Below are 16,408 nucleotides of genomic sequence, written 5' to 3' on the forward strand. Positions count from 1 at the left end.
ATGGGTCCCCTGAGGCCATAGAGGAGTCACTCTTTTCTCGTCTGGACACCTTCCCTAAGATTGGAAACAGAGACTACCCGAGACTACAGGAACTTGCAGATCTTCTCACAGAAGTGAAAGCAGCAAAGCTTGAAGACAACCTACCCGGACTTAACTACTTGGACACTTCCAGAGGGATAAATCCGATTGTTGAAAAGCTCCCTCAATTTCTACAAGAAAAGTGGTTAACTCAGGGCTCGATGTACAAGAAAACGCATCTTGTTCCTTTCCCCCCATTTACCTTCTTCGCTGACTTTGTGTACTCACAGGCCGACATGAGGACTGATCCAAGCTTTGCTCTCCATTCGTCCAGCACGGCAACATCCACAAGCCATAAGCTCACGCCAAGTCCGTTCATATCAAAGCCCTCAATCGCTGTGCATAAGACTGAGGTGGAGAAAAATTCGACCTTTGCCCCCAATGAACTGATGGACCCAGACAAGCAGTGCCCCATTCACAAGAGACCCCACTCCTTGAGAAAGTGCCGTGGCTTCAGAGGAAAACCATTGGAGGAAAGAAAGGCCTTTCTCAGAGAGCATGCTATTTGTTACAGGTGCTGTGCTTCTACTTCTCACATGGCAAATGACTGCAACGTTCAAATTCGCTGCACCGAGTGTGACAGCGATCGTCATGTATCCGCCCTTCATAATGGCCTGCCACCTTGGAAAAGAACTGATTCTTTGCCTGTGGAAAACCATGGCGGGGATCAACCCAAAAAAGAGCCATCCGTAGCTTCCACAAGTTGCACAGACGTTTGTGGAGATGGTCTACCTGGAAAATCGTGTTCCAAGACATGAAGGTGAAGGTGTATGTGATGTTAGATGATCAAAGCAATCGCTCGCTTGCCAGGTCTGCCTTCTTTGACATGTTCAACATTATTGGAGACACCTCTCCCTACGAACTCCGCACATGTTCTGGCACAACAAGCGCTCATGGAAGGAGAGCTAACGGCTTCATAATACAATCAGCAGATGAAGAAGTCCAGCTGGCCTTGCCACCACTCCTCGAGTGTGACGCTATCCCAAACAATCGATGTGAAATTCCAACTCCTGAGGCTGCTAGTCATCATCCTCACCTAAAGGCCATCGCTCACATGATCCCTCTGCTTGATCAAACAGCGCAGATTCTTCTTCTACTTGGCAGAGATGTAATTCAGGTCCACAAGGTTCGCAGTCAGAGCAACCGACCCCACACTGCCCCCTACGCCCAACAACTGGACTTGGGATGGGTCATAGTGGGAGATGTCTGCCTCGGGGGAGCTCACAAACCAGCCGTCAATAGCTTCAAAACGAGTATCCTTGATAACGGCCGTCCAAGCTACTTAACACCCTGTGAGAGCAAATTCCATGTGAAGGAAATGTTCATCAACAAGACTTCCAGACACGAGAAACAACAGCTAGATAGTATCGGTTCTGATGTTTTCCTTGAGTCTCCTGAAGATTACAAGTTGGCCCCGTCAGTTGAGGACGACACTTTCCTCTCCATCATGAATGAAGAATTTGTCAAAGACGACTCCAACAGTTGGGTGGGCCCTCTCCCCTTTCGAACCCCCCGGCGACGCCTACCCAACAACAGACAACAAGTAGTGAACCGTCTTATGTCTCTTCGTCGCACTCTTCTCAAGAAACCCGAGATGAAAGACCACTACATTGAATTCATGGACAAGATTTTCAGCAGTGGTCATGCAGAGTTAGCTTTACCACTCCAGCCAGGCCAAGAGTGCTGGTACCTACCTAGCTTTGGTGTTTATCACCCGAAGAAACCGGGCCAAATCAGGATCGTGTTCGACTCAAGCTCTCAACATGACAATGTATCCTTGAACGACGTGCTACTCAGAGGTCCAGATCTCAACAACAGTCTGCTAGGGATTCTCATTCGCTTCAGATGTGAACCAATAGCCATCATGGCCGATATCCAGCAGATGTTCCATAGTTTTCTCGTCAAGAAGGAACACAGAGATTACCTCCGCTTTCTTTGGTTTGACAACAACAACCTTGATGGGGACATCCTGGACTATCGCATGAGGGTCCATGTATTTGGCAACTGTCCGTCACCAGCTGTAGCAATCTATGGACTTAAGAGAACGGCTGCAGAAGGACATGAAGAGTATGGTGACCAAGCAAGACTCTTCGTCGATCGTCATTTCTATGTCGATGACGGGCTTCAGTCATTTCCCAGTGTGGGCAAGGCTATTGAAGTGTTGGAGAAATCACAAGACATGCTAGCACAGTCCAATCTTCGTCTTCACAAAATCGCGTCTAACAGTTCAGATGTCATGAAAGCCTTTCCCAAAGGAGACCTCGCCAAAGGGCTTCAGAACCTTGACCTTGGACAAGACTCCTTCAAACACAGCGGAGCTTGGGCCTTCAGTGGGACTTGGCAGCAGACACATTCACCTTCCAAGCGACGACCAGTGACAAGCCATTTACAAGACGTGGAGTATTGTCTACCATCAACAGCCTATTCGATCCCCTCGGATATGCTGCTCCTGTAAGTATCCAGGGTCGCTCCATCCTCAGAGAGCTTAACCGTGACTCCTGTGACTGGGACACACCTCTTCCTAAAGAAAAGTATGAGGAATGGATGAGATGGAAGAACTCCCTCGAAGATCTCCAGGAACTGAAGATCCCAAGAATGTACACTACTCTCCCACTCTCTCAAGCCCAGAAGCGAGAGTTGTGTGTCTTCTGTGATGCATCGACAAAAGCGATTGCGGCTGTCTCATACCTCAAGATCACAGATGGTGAGGGTCATTGCGAAGTAGGATTCATCTTTGGCAAGGCAAAGCTTGCTCTTAAGCCTGAACCCACGATCCCTCGTCTGGAACTTGCAGCAGCTGTTTTGGCCGTAGAAATCGCAGAAACAGTCCAAGACGAATTAGACGAATTAGATGTACATCTGCATGAAGTCAAGTTCTTCAGTGATAGCAAAGTTGTACTTGGGTATATCTACAACAAGACCAGACGTTTCTACGTTTATATCCAGAACAGAGTGCAGCGCATCAAACGCTCCTCTGAAGCAAGCCAGTGGAACTACGTCCCGACGGACCATAATCCTGCCGATCATGCTACCAGGGCACTACCGGCATCTGGATTATCTACATCTACCTGGCTAAGTGGACCCGCATTCCTCTGTGATCCTAGACACAGTCCCCCCTCCTTATGTCATGAGACATTCAGCTTGGTTGATCCGGAAAGCGACACAGAAGTGAGACCCCAAGTTACAACCTGTGCCACAGACGTTTCTAAAGCAGGCCTGACCAGTGGACGCTTCAAACACTTCTCAAGTTGGAGGTCGCTTCAGAAAGCCATTTCGAGACTCACCCACCTTGCTCACTCCTTTTCGCAAGTAGATAGAGGTAGCCCTTGTCGAGGATGGCACCAATGTAAGGAGCACTTAAGCCGGACCATCTGACTCGAGCAAAGATGGCAATTCTTTGTGCTGTTCAGACAACAGCCTATGCAGACGAGCTCAGACGTCTTGAAAGTGGCCAACCCATTCCTCGGTCCAGCCCGCTTCAGAAGCTACACCCCTTTGTTGACAAAGACAGTCTTCTCAGGGTTGGAGGTCGACTTGAGAAAGCCAAGCTGTCTACTGGTGAGACACACCCGGTGATAATCCGTGGGAAATGCTATGTGACTACACTTCTCATCAGACACTACCATGAAGTAGTCCGGCATCAGGGCAGACACTTCACTGAAGGCGCTATAAGAGCAGCCGGTTTCTGGGTCCTTGGCGGTAAGCGAGTCATCAGCAGTTTGATCTACCACTGTGTAACCTGTCGAAGACTGCGTGGCAAGCTACAAGAACAGATAATGGCAGACTTGCCTGCTGACCGCCTTAGCACAAGTCCACCCTTCACTTATGTTGGCCTAGACGTATTCGGCCCCTGGACAGTGACCGCCCGAAAAACAAGAGGAGGACAAGCCAACAGCAAGCGAGAGGCTGTGATTTTTACATGTATGGCCGCCCGTGCTGTTCACATCGAAGTGATCGAGTCTATGGACACCTCTAGCTTCGTGAACGCACTGAGACGCTTCTTCGCCTTGAGAGGACCTGCAAAGCTGTTGAGGTCTGATTGCGGGACTAACTTTGTAGGAGCCTGCAGTGAGCTTGGCATCAACTCCTCAGGACGTCAGAAGGAGCAGATTGAGAATATCCTTGCTGATAACAGATGTGAGTGGCAGTTCAACCCTCCTCACGCCTCGCACATGGGCGGCAGCTGGGAAAGGATGATTGGCATCACACGCCGCATTCTCGATGCCATGCTACTTCAGCTTGGACCAGGCATACTTACTCATGAAGTGCTGACAACTCTCATGGCAGAGGTGACTGCAATCATAAATTCCAGACCACTTACTCCAGTCTCTACAGATCCTGAACACCCTTCCATTCTGACACCAGCGACACTCCTTACACAGAAGGTTGGTACACCCTCTGTCTCCCCTTGCGAGTTTGATGATAAGGATCTCTTCAGATGTCAGTGGCAACGTGTACAGAGATTAGCTGACATGTTCTGGAAAAGGTGGAGGCAGGAGTACCTCAACTGTCTTCAGACACGCACTAAGTGGACATCTGAGAAACCGAACCTGCGAGAAGGAGACGTAGTCCTCATGAAAGATTCTCAAGCCAAGAGAAATGGCTGGCCTCTTGGGATGATCACCAAGACCTTTCCAAGTGACGACGGGAAAGTCAGGAAAATCGAAGTCAAAGTCATCCGAAGCGGAGAACCGAAGCTGTTCTTGAGGCCTGTGACTGAAGTTGTTCTCCTTCTCGCCAAAGACTCTGATCAGTAGATAGTGATCACCACAAGTACTCCCACTGTAAACTCTTTTCTATTTCTAGATTTGACATCTTACAGATGCCAGGCGGGGAGTGTCTTGCCCCGAGAACTTAATAGGCCTCTCGCCTTTGTAGATAGCGCCCTCAAGTGATCATTATTTTTACTCGCATCTATCATTTTCCAGTTATAAAGCCTTCGTCTAATTCTGCAGTTTTGAGCCCCAATTTCCTTGTTTTTTCCCTTGGATCAAGCACAATCTGTAAGTTTTTCATTCCGTCTTATTATAAATCATTCCTTGTCTAGCTCGCTCGATTTATTAGGGTTTTCAAGCTAGTTTACCTTCCTTAAAACTGTTGTTGCCAAAATCGGCTACATGTGCGCTTTACATGTACTTTTTTACCATGTGTGCATTGCGAAGGCACTACACGTTCAACGTTTGTCCGGAAACTGGGCAAATTTCATGTTTAGTATTTCAGCATGGTTATAGGGTCTTTTTGTGACTTTACCCATTCTATGTCAGCTTTTTTATATTTTAAGGCTTCGTTCACGTTATGCTTTATAACTAAATGTATGTTTTATTCTTGTTTATTACAGTTTCACACTGGTTCCAATAAAGAAACAAATGACAGTCTGACAGTGGAATAGTGTTTAGCCTCTGACTAATTTCGTCACATACTCGACTTAGTGAGGTCAGAAGACAAAGTTATACTCACAATCAAGTTTACAAAGTTATACTCACAATCAAGTTTGCAAAGTTATACTCACAATCAAGTTTGCAAAGTTATTTTCCAGTCCAGATCCATTGAATTTCCCCAGTGGCTGGAACTTGAAAATGAAAAATGCGTATCCCTCCTGCTGCTGCTTCCCATGTTCTATCTGCAGTTTGGGCTATGTGGTCTTTGATTGGCACCCCGAACAATGTTTTTATTTTATTTTTTTAAAGCGAAGTGGCAGCCCGTATTATACCTTTCGGTATTTGGCAATATCATATAAAGAAACCTAACGAAGTAAAACAAAATAATAAAAAAATACTTCCCTGGCATGAACAATACAAAACAAAAAACACCCGTTTTACCGCCGCTTCTTCAAAATTTAAATTCCATGTCCTTGCATGGGGTTGGTTTATTTCTTATTCATAAACACCTCAGACAGTTTCGTTATTCCTATTGGTGGAGAGCGCGTCACGTGGGTGTGTATAAACCTATTTTTATGACCGGTAAAAAGTGTTAATTCATGGGCGTGAAACGCGGAAATAAAAAGGCGGAAACGCGGAAATAAAGGTAAACATGGGGTCTCAGTTTTTAAAGTTAATATTTAATGCCTATTTAGTCTATAACTAAAAAAAGTTTGAAAATCGGTTGTGTAGTTCTTGAGAAATGGTCCCACTTCCGGTTGACCCAAAAGAAGAGGTCAAAATGGGGTCACGGATTTTCCCCCACAAAATTTAATGCCTTAGGAATCTCTTACTAAAGAAAAAAATTAAATCGGTTGTGTAACTCTTCAGATTTGGTCCCACTTCCGGTTGACCCGGAAGTAGAGGTCAAATCGGGGTCACGGTTACCCGAGGCAATTCTCCTATGCCTAATGAGTCGAATACTGAAAAAAACTTTAAAATTGGCCGTAAACTTCTTGAGATATAGTGCTGCAAAGAAAAACTCATTAAAGCTTCTAATTAGCATAAATTAACATGTGATGACGTCACAGTCTTAAAATTGTATTTTTCGTACTAATAAATTTCATAAGGTACACGATGGTATGCAACTTACCCCAATGCAATGCCTTTTGCAAAATCTCAATTTTGTATTGCATTAACCGTGGAGAAGCTATTGCAATGCGTTGAAAGTGACTGCATCGACTTTGTGAGGTACTACGTTGTACCCATGATGCCAAGATTTTTAATTAACTGTTAATTATTGACGTACTTTGATTGATTTAAATGGACTAAAACATCTCTTATTAGAATCAGTTACTCCAATCCCCAAGGAGTCTATATCTACAAACAGTCTGTTAAACGGCCGTGTACTTCTTGAGATATGGTGCTACAAAGATTTCCCAATTAAATATACAAATATGGGTCACGTGGTTAATTAATTACGAATTTTAAAAGAAAATGGTCCGTGGTTTGATGTTTGATCTAGTACAAGTTGATTTCACAGAACTCTTAACCACCAAACTCTGCGCTTATGATCACCATTTTTCGCTTACTGTGTTTTTAAACATCATATCATGTCATGCATGCACACAGGTTATGTTGGGCTTACCATTGAGAAAAAGAAAAATCACCACTAACGATATAAAGATAAGAATCAAACTTAAATATTACAAACAGAAATATATGTTTAGTTTTGGGGGATAAAAAAAATAAAAACATTCGGACGGAGATTTGAACTCGCAACTATCAGATGTGTAGTCGCGACTGATGACCACTAGGCTAGAAGGGCACGATGCAAAAATGGTGGGTTTTTACATGTGTGCATCAACAGAGGGGATTATGATTCAGCGAAATAATTCTCGTTTCATGATTTTGCGACCATTGTCACTAAATATGAACTGCTTAAAACGCCTATAACTATTAAGTAGGGTTGAAATGTAGTATTAGATGCCTTTAGGGGTTTTTGACGACGACGTCGACGTCGTCAAAAACCCCTATCTAATTACGCACGTTCGTTTGAACAAAAACCCATGCACAGAGTAATGGGCCCAGAACCCGGTTAGAAAAACAAACACAGATTTAACGCACGTTCTAACGAGAATCCCAAACCTCCGTACGTTGTGCGTGTACAGAGTAATGTGTCCAGAACGCGGGTAGGAAACAAAATAGTATAGACTCCTCTCAAGAAGTCAACAACTCATAGAGGTACATACTGTGTTGTATTACCAAAGAGAATATTTCACAATAACATGAAAGTGACTGCATCAAGTTTACAAATTAAAAATTCAAATGAAGACCACGTGGTTAATTAATTAAGAATGTTAACACTTTTTTGTTACAGTAAAGCTTATGTTCTAAGCTTCAATTTGATATATGATTTAACTCTTTTATCCTAATACTTTATGAGACGGGGCCTAAACAAAAACGTTGTACAAACGCTATGGGGTTTTAGGCGGAAACAAAGAAGAATAATAATAATAACTAGACATTAGGTGTTTGTGAACAAACACAAAGCTGTTCCGTGTTCTTTTGCTCGGATTATGTGCTAAAATTACCAAGGAGTCTATAACTGAAAAAAAGTTTGAAATGTTGAACAGTGTCTTAAGTTATGGTGCCACTTCTGGTTAACCCGGAAGTAGAGGTCGACATGGGGTCACGGTAACCTAAGGCTTATCTCCAATGCCCAAGGAGTCTCTAACTTAAGTTAATAATCGATATTGTCCCACATCCGGTTTACCCGAAAGTAGAGGTCAACTTGAGGTCACGGTTTTTCAAAATTAATCTCCAGTCCCCAAGGAGTCTATAACTACAAACAGTCTAAAAGTTGGCCGTGTACTTCTTGAGATATGGTCCCACTTCCGGTTGACCCGGAAGTAGAGGTCAACTTGAGGTCACGGTTTTTTAAAGATTATTTTTAACGCCTAAGGGTTCTAAAGCTGAAAAAAGTTTGAAAATCGGTTGTAAAGTACTTGAGATATGGTCCCACTTCCGGTTGCTTCCGGTTGAACCGGAAGTAGAGGTCAACTTGAGGTAACGGTTTTTCAAAGTTTATTTATAACGCCTAAGGGGTCTAAAACTAAGGAAAGTTTGAAAATCAGTTATGTAGTACTTGAGATATGGTCCCACTTCCGGTTGACCCGGAAGTTGAGGTCAACTTGAGGTCACGGTTTTTCAAAGTTTCTTTTTAACGCCCAAGGGGTCTTAAACTGAAAAAAGTTTGAAAATCGGTTGTATAGTACTTGAGATATAGTCCCACTTCCGGTTAACCCGGAAGTAGAGGTCAACTCGAGGTCACGGTTTTTCAAAATTAATCTCCAGTCCCCAAGGAGTCATTACCAACAAACAGGGTAAGAATCTGCCGTGAACTTCTTGAGAAATGCTTCTACAAAGATTTCCCAATTAAATATGCAAAATAGGGTCACGTGGTTAGTTAATTAAGAATTTTAACATTTCTGACATTTAGAATTAAACTCAAGTTCTAAGCTTCAATTTGATATATGACTTAACTCTTTTGACCTTGTGGTTTGGGAGATTAGGGATAAACAAAAAACGTGTACAAATGCAATGGGATTTTAGGCGGAAACAAAGAATAATAATAAAAACAATAAAAATCTCGACGAAAACAATACCTGTTCCGACGGTAGGTCGGAACAGCTAATAATAATAATAATAATAATAATAATAATAATAATAATAATAATAATAATAAAAATAATAAAAATCTCGACGAAAACAATAGCTGTTCCGACTGGATCGGAACAGCTAATAATAATAATAATAATAATAATAATAATAATAATAAAAATAATAAAAATCTCGACGAAAACAATAGCTGTTCCGACTGGATCGGAACAGCTAATTACAATACAAAAATGTATAAATACAATATAAATCACAGAATCAATAAACTATCATGTTGTTTGACTGCACAGCGCTTTGAAACAGTGTTAAAGCGCTTTATAATTGCAATTAAGAGTCACCTGGAAATCAACATAAACAATCAAACATAAGAGTATATGATTATTAGCCTTGTTATCTATCATTTTCGGATTCAGCACCCCCAAATTAGTTAAATCAGGTATGTTACCAACTGTTACTCAAAAATGCCGCTCGAAGTTGGTTATTTTGAAATCTGGTCAAGACTAATAGTATGCAACCATTAATGTTGTCCATGAAAACATCAACATGAGGAGGGATTATCACCACGTGGTTTATAATTAAACAGAAGTAGCATGTACCAGACAGAAGTGGAACATGGGCGAGAAGGAAATGGTACGGGCGAGATAGAAATGGTACGGGGGAGATAGAAGTGGCACGTGGTGAGATAGAAGTCGAACGTACCAGCGGGTTTTCAGAAAGAAGAAATATTTTTGTCACCATGTCCCTTAGACAGCTTCGTATGATCCTGTACGTCGCAGCGGCAACGAAGTAGAAACGACTGCTTTGTCGGCATTGATCTATAAGTGTTAACCGTAGTGGCATCGAGTCAGCAACGCTTTTGATGTAGAAGCATCGCACTACAGTCGTGATTTAGTCTGTAATTTGCAAAATTGATTGATTTTGACGGCGATCGGGGTGATCGGCAAGGTCGCCGTAAAGTGCTGTGTGAACGGGGTATTACCCACTGATTAATTGACGCGCATAAATTCGTCAAGCAAGAAAACTAATACGGGAGAGACAAAAATATGGTTAAGAACATTCATTGTCATAACTAATTGTCTTACCTTGTGAAGAATGTGGTTTAACTAAAAGGACCAGCAGGCCAAGTAAAGCATAACCAGACACAGCCGGGCGCCAGTCTTTCATCCCCCGTAGATTCATCGTAGGTTGTGGTGACAACTTTTACTTTTTATTTGGAGCCAGCATTTATTGTGCGGTGGAAAACTACAACTCTCTCTGTTAGCCAAATCAATTCAGAAAAACAAAAAGTTATATCTTTCCTCACTGTGAAGATGAATAATCATATTTATCAAGCATTGCAGAGTGTCTCAATCAAAACTTCATTAAAACTGTTCTTGGAGTATGCCTTTTAGGATATCATGTCAGGGCAAAAGTAAGTGGCAAGAGGTTTTTCAATTTTATTTGTATATTTTCTTGGTGATGGTATTTTGGACGTGTTATAAGAATGAGATAAACGGGACCGTGGGCCAACACAATTGTGGGGTAAACCACATTGCATCAAGAGGGCGCTGTCACGATAGCTGCGGCCCAAGATGTCTCGTCAATTTTACCGTTTTTTTGACATATCTTATTGTTGAAAGTATTGTCCGTGCAGGAAAACTACATATGGAGTCCTCATATGTGTGCTCGAGGAGGGGAATTTGACTCTTGCGATTTGGCTTATGTGAGTACTGTATTTAGTGAACTCTGCCATTACACTGCTAGGAGCAGTGCATGAACTGGCACTGATTATGTAACAACTCGATTAGCGACCACTACATTGTCGTATTCCAGAGACCAACTACTTTCAAATCCTACATTGTGTCTGATGAAATTGCTCGTAGAATAACGGATCTTGGCATTGGGAAGCGCAGGAGGGGCCGTCGAGCTGGTAGGTATGTTCGTAAACATATTCGAATTATACAAACTCAAGATCGTGGAACTAAACAAATTTATGACCATGGCGGTATTATTGCATCTAATCTTGCGCATAATGAACCTGGCTGCAAATAACATTTGGATATTCATTGCTGGAATGCGCAGTCTGTGTGTAACAAGACTACAACTATCCATGATTACTTATTGGACAAAGATGTTGATGTGTTGATCATAACTGAAACATGGCTCCGTGAAGAAGATCCGGTTATAATTCATGAGTTTACACCAGCTGGTTATACATGCTTCAACTGCCCAAGACCTGGGAATAGGTGTGGTGGGATCGTCATTATCTGCAAATCCAGTTTGAGACTCGTGTTGACTCCTGTCGGTATGGACACTGTCACATTTGAACATATTGCTGTAACTGACAACTCAAAAACACTTCGTTTAATTGGAATCTACCGGCCCCCACCATCTAGGAAGAATAGTTTTACACACCGTCAATTTAATGAGGAGTTTGATGATTTTCTTAGCCTACTTTCCACTCGTCCAGGAAGTCCACTTCTGATGGGTGACATGAATGTCCACATACATGACCCATCTAAACCTGAAGTTTCAAGGTACCTTTCATCTCTTGCAGAACATGATTTGAAACAATACGTAAGTGATCCTACTCATAAATACGGTAACATTTTGGATCACGTTATTGCTCGTCCTGGGGATGGTCTTCTGTTATCACCAACTTCCTGCATTGTGTCACCGTGTAGGTATGGATCTGATCATCATATGATCCAATGCAGTGTGAACCGATCCAAACCTCCTCCTGAAAGAAGGGTGTTTTCTTCTAGATCATTCAAAGATTTAGATTTAAATGCTTTTACATCTGATCTAGCAAAGGCGACGCAACATATTGTTTCAATTGAAGATCCAAACACCCAAGCAGTACTCTACAACAGCTCGATAAGTGAGGTTCTTAACAATCATTGCCCGGAAAAATTGCGTTCTCAGAGTCTGATAAGTAATCCTAAATGGTATACAGATGACGTCAGAGATGCTAGACGAGCTCGAAGAAGACTTGAACGCAGGTGGAGAAAGACTAAATCCAACAATGATCGGGATGAATATCTTGCTCATAACTCTAGAGTGAATCAATTAATTCTGGATAGTAAGACTGTTTATTTTCTAGAAACTCTAAAAAACGCTAATGCTAATACCATGTATAGAACTGTTAAAATGCTTCTTAACTCATCTACTCGTAAATACCCAGCTTGCAGTTCTAACCGGATTCTCAGTAATACTTTTGCTCGCTATTTCAGTGACAAAGTTTCTACCATTAGGTCTGAGCTTGATGAACCGCTTGCTGAAAATGCAGGTGTCATTGCAAGTAATGTAACAGTTTCTAATATCTCTGTCTGTATGAATAATGATACTTATGTAAGACAAACAAATGAAATGTCTACTGTTAAAATCGGGATGTGCATTAACTTTAGTGATGCTACGAACCATGGTCAGGTGTTAGACAGTTCTGATGCCGTGAGTGAAGATGAGGTTAGAAAATATATTTCTAAGCTACCTAATAAGACCAGTCCTCTTGACCCAATTCCTACTTGGTTATTGAAAAATTGTATTGATACTTTGTTGCCAATAATTACTTCCATAATTAATAGTTCCTTTAGAGTTGGTTTGTTTCCTTCTACTGTCCGTCAAGCAGTTATTACACCTATAATTAAAAAACCCTCTCTCAATCCAGATTGACTCAGTAATTACCGTCCTGTGTCTAATCTTCCCACGCTGGGTAAGATCATGGAGTACCCTGCTGTATCTAGATTTAATACTCATCTTCAGAATAACAATCTCACTGAAACCAGTCGGCTTATAAAGCCTGTCACAGTACAGAAACAGCTCTCCTTAGGGTAAAGAATGACATGCTCAACGAACTTGATAAGGGTAAATCAGTTATGCTTGTTCTTTTGGATCTTTCCTCTGCATTCGATACAACTGATCATGATATTCTGGTTGATCGAATGCGGAGGGAATATGGTGTAACTGGGTCTGCCAAAAATTGGTTCAACAGTTACCTTAGAAATCGTACAAGTAGGGTTTGTGTACTCGGTGACTATTCTGAAAATTATCCATTACATTTTGGCATTCCACAGGGCTCAGTTGCAGGCCCGCCGATCTTCACTACGTATGCTCAACCACTTGCGAACATCATCAGGCGTTTTGATGTATCTTATCATATTTATTCTGATGATACGCAGCTGTACACCAGTTTCAATCCTGAGGCAGACAGAGCGTCAGCAAAGCTTAGAATGACCAACTGCATTACTGAAATAAGATCTGTCTTGGATGCTTGCGAACAGGTTGAAACTTAATGAAACGAAAACAGAGCTATTCCTGATTGCATCAACTAGGCATGCTGATGCTCTGTCTGACTTTGATTTGAGGATCGGTGGGTCTGTGATTTCCCCCTCAGCTTCTGTCAAGAATCTTGGCATTGTCCTTGACAATAGTTTGTCAATGAAAAAACACATTTAGCTCTTTGTGTAGAAGTGTGAATTTTCATTTGCGTAATCTGAGTAGATTTCGTCGTTATATTGATCAGTCCACTTGTGCTCATGCAGTAAGATCTTTGATCCTTTCACGGCTGGATTATGGCAACTCTCTGCTTGGTGGCTTGTCTGTCACTGATGTTCAGCGTCTTCAAATACTGCAAAATCGCGCTGTGCGTCTCATTTACCAGGTCAGCAAGCGCACAAGTGCGACCCCTCTTCTTCTGAGTTGCATTTGTGACAGGGCTGGATAATAATCATTTTTAAATGTCCATTGTTGAGGGTAACAGAGAGAAGATTACAATACATTAATTGGTATAACCCCTATATAACCATTTTCTTATTTTAGCTTCCCCCCCCCTATAAAACCATTTTCTTATTTTAGCTTCCCCCCCCCCGGATAACCACTTTCTCTTTTTAGCCCCCTCTGGTAAAGTAACACCTTGATGCACTCTCTAAATAGAACTTTCTAGACCAACAAAACATGTGCTAAGACTTTCCTAATGCAAGCCACACACTCAGTATGCAGACCGGCAGTAAAGAGTGAACACCACACAAAGTTCTGCTCTTGCTTCAATTTCATCTGCCCCTTGTTTGGTCTGTTGTGGAATTGGTTTTCAAAGCTATTGTGATTTAGTTTGTAACTCACTTTGATACTGTGTTGGTTTTTTTTGTTTAGGTTTTCATATTTTGGGTTTTTTATTACTAGCCTATCCTACAGTTAAAATCTGCTGGGTTTATATTAGTTTGTGATTCAATTCAAGGCCACGGTTTATTTCAACATTGTCACTCAGGGAGGACAGTCAACTCATTAGTTTTCACAAGTGTTCTTGATCTGATTTTTAGTATTTGGTGAAAACAGAGATATAAATTGTTGAATCTATCTTAAGAAGGCTTTCCAGTTAAACTTATTGTAATTGTTTGGTTTCTTCTCCATATTTCTATGTGAGTTTTTGAGTGGACCAAATAAATACAATTTTTCCTTGTTCCTTAAAGTCAGTGGTCATTGTTTCTTTTTTTTATCAAATTGCCTCGCTCGATCTTAGATTTACACTTCTCATTGCAAGCGAGTTCCCCAAAGCGTTTATTATCAGAAATTCAATTTTATTTAATAAATCTCCAAGTGTTCCATTTTTCCAGGTTACATTTTTTTGGTGGAGAATCCGGGTAGGATAACTGTTCTTTAGGAACTATAACTGTTCTTTAGGAACTGAGCTAGGCAATTTTGTTTACTACGCACACTTTAGAAAAAAAAGGGAAAAAAACAACACAGTTTTCAGAGTTTGGGAAGCAATTGAATTCAATGGCGGCGACACCAAGTCCACCGAAGCTCTCCTTCAATCCATTCATGGCTCAATTCACCCTGCCTGATGAAGTAACGCCATCCCCCGTGCTTGGACAACATCCCACTGCTGTCATCGGGGACCTCCACTCAACCCCTAAACATCAGGCTGCCACAGTCTCACCTCTCCTTCATCCATCCAACATATTAGAGATGTGTGACTTTGATCCATCGCCCACCCGATGTCAGCCACCCGCAGAAACCCCACAGATACAGAGCGCCATAACCACTCATCAGGTGAAAGGAGTAGTTACTTTCACGGGAAAAGAGAAGGGCCCCAAAGTGGAAGACTGGCTACGTGACATGCAGTACGTCTTGGAGTCCAAGGGCAGGATGACAGATCGGGCCCAGCTGCACGACATAGTACGCCATACCTCTGGACGAGCTCGAGACGTCATCCTAAATCTTGAGAGCCGGACCCCAACGAGAGTAACTGCTGAAATGGCGTTTGCCGAGCTAGTTGAAGAGTTCGGTGAGGATACAGTTGCAAACTCGCCCATAACAAGATTCTATAGCCGAACCCAGAAGTCTGGAGAAACAGCTAGCGACTTTGCAATTACCTTAGAGGCTCTCCTTCGGCGTGTCGAGGTCACCTGCACTCACAATGGTCGGCAGGACGCTGTTTTTGGGGACAACCGGGACAGCATGTTGGCTACCCAGTTCATGGCCGGACTTCGGGACCGGCGTCTCCATCAAAGGTTGGCCCCAATGCGGCCCCGTTCAATGAGGTTTAAAGATATCCGGCAGGAACTGCGGGTGATTGCAGAGGACAACCTCATGGAAGCCGAGGTAAGGGCGAGACACCCCCTAAACATGATGGCCCAGCACATCCCGGATAAGTCATCTAGCCTTAAACCACACCCCGAGCCAAAGGACAACAACACAACCTCACCAATTTTGGCCCTCACGGAACTTGTCAAGCAACAGGCCCTCACCCTAAATCAAGTGCTGGACCACCAGATGAGACTTGGTCAGCGAGTTGGGAAGCTAGAGCAGGATCCTGGTTTTGGACCTCGTCAGGGCCCCATCCATCGCAGCCGCAGAGGCAAGCCCCGCCCCAACAGAAGGCTGGTTGTTTCAACTGTGGGGAACTTGGTCATTTCGCCCGTCGCTGTCCATACAACAATCTTCGTCAACAGCCCCGTTTTCAGCAGACCTCTGGTGCCCCAAGCTATAACCATCATTTAAACTAGGAAAAACCTCTGATGCTGGGCAGTCATTGGGTTGTTCTAGTTTACACAAGAGCCCTTTGGAGAACAATAGAAATGGAAAGAGCCCCCAGGAGAAAGAGCGAGGAGAAAGTCTAGTTGGTCCAGTAAGCCGTGTACAAGTTGCGATTTCTGGCAGGAAGTGTTCAGTCCATCTAGATACGGGATCACAAGTCAGCACCGTTACAGACGAATTCGTGGCCAGGCATCCTCTCCTTAGAACACATTCACTGCATAAAACAGATGTCACCATCCAGGGTGCAGGAGGTCAACCTGTACCCCACAAAGGGGTAA

The 16,408-nt window shown here is 42.8% G+C and overlaps 2 protein-coding genes across 5 annotated transcripts in view; one reads left to right on the top strand and one right to left on the bottom strand.

The window, feature by feature from the left end:
* The window catches only part of LOC117304455 (receptor-type tyrosine-protein phosphatase T-like), a 51,414-nt gene that overhangs the window by 29,007 nt on the left and 5,999 nt on the right, over positions 1–16,408 (bottom strand). For all 4 annotated transcript variants that reach the window (XM_033788924.1, XM_033788923.1, XM_033788922.1 and 1 more), the window contains exon 2: positions 10,199–10,370. In XM_033788924.1, the coding sequence (XP_033644815.1) occupies positions 10,199–10,295 (97 nt within the window). In that variant the 5' untranslated portion in view covers positions 10,296–10,370. The remainder of the gene's footprint in view (positions 1–10,198; positions 10,371–16,408) is intronic.
* On the top strand, positions 14,868–16,099 carry LOC117304786. The gene is made up of 2 exons (XM_033789394.1): positions 14,868–15,695; positions 15,944–16,099. Exons 1-2 carry the CDS (start codon positions 14,868–14,870, stop codon positions 16,097–16,099), a joined length of 984 nt encoding a protein of 327 aa, XP_033645285.1.

Source organism: Asterias rubens, chromosome 21 (assembly GCF_902459465.1).
Source record: "Asterias rubens chromosome 21, eAstRub1.3, whole genome shotgun sequence".
NCBI classification, from domain to species: Eukaryota; Metazoa; Echinodermata; class Asteroidea; order Forcipulatida; family Asteriidae; genus Asterias; species Asterias rubens.

Coding starts and splice junctions, on each gene's coding strand:
- LOC117304786 (XM_033789394.1), top strand. CDS start 14,868: ATGGCGGCGACACCAAGTCCACCGAAGCTCTCCTTCAATCCATTCATG. Junction 15,696..15,943: donor ACAACCTCATGGAAGCCGAG/GTAAGGGCGAGA, acceptor CATCCATCGCAG/CCGCAGAGGCAAGCCCCGCC.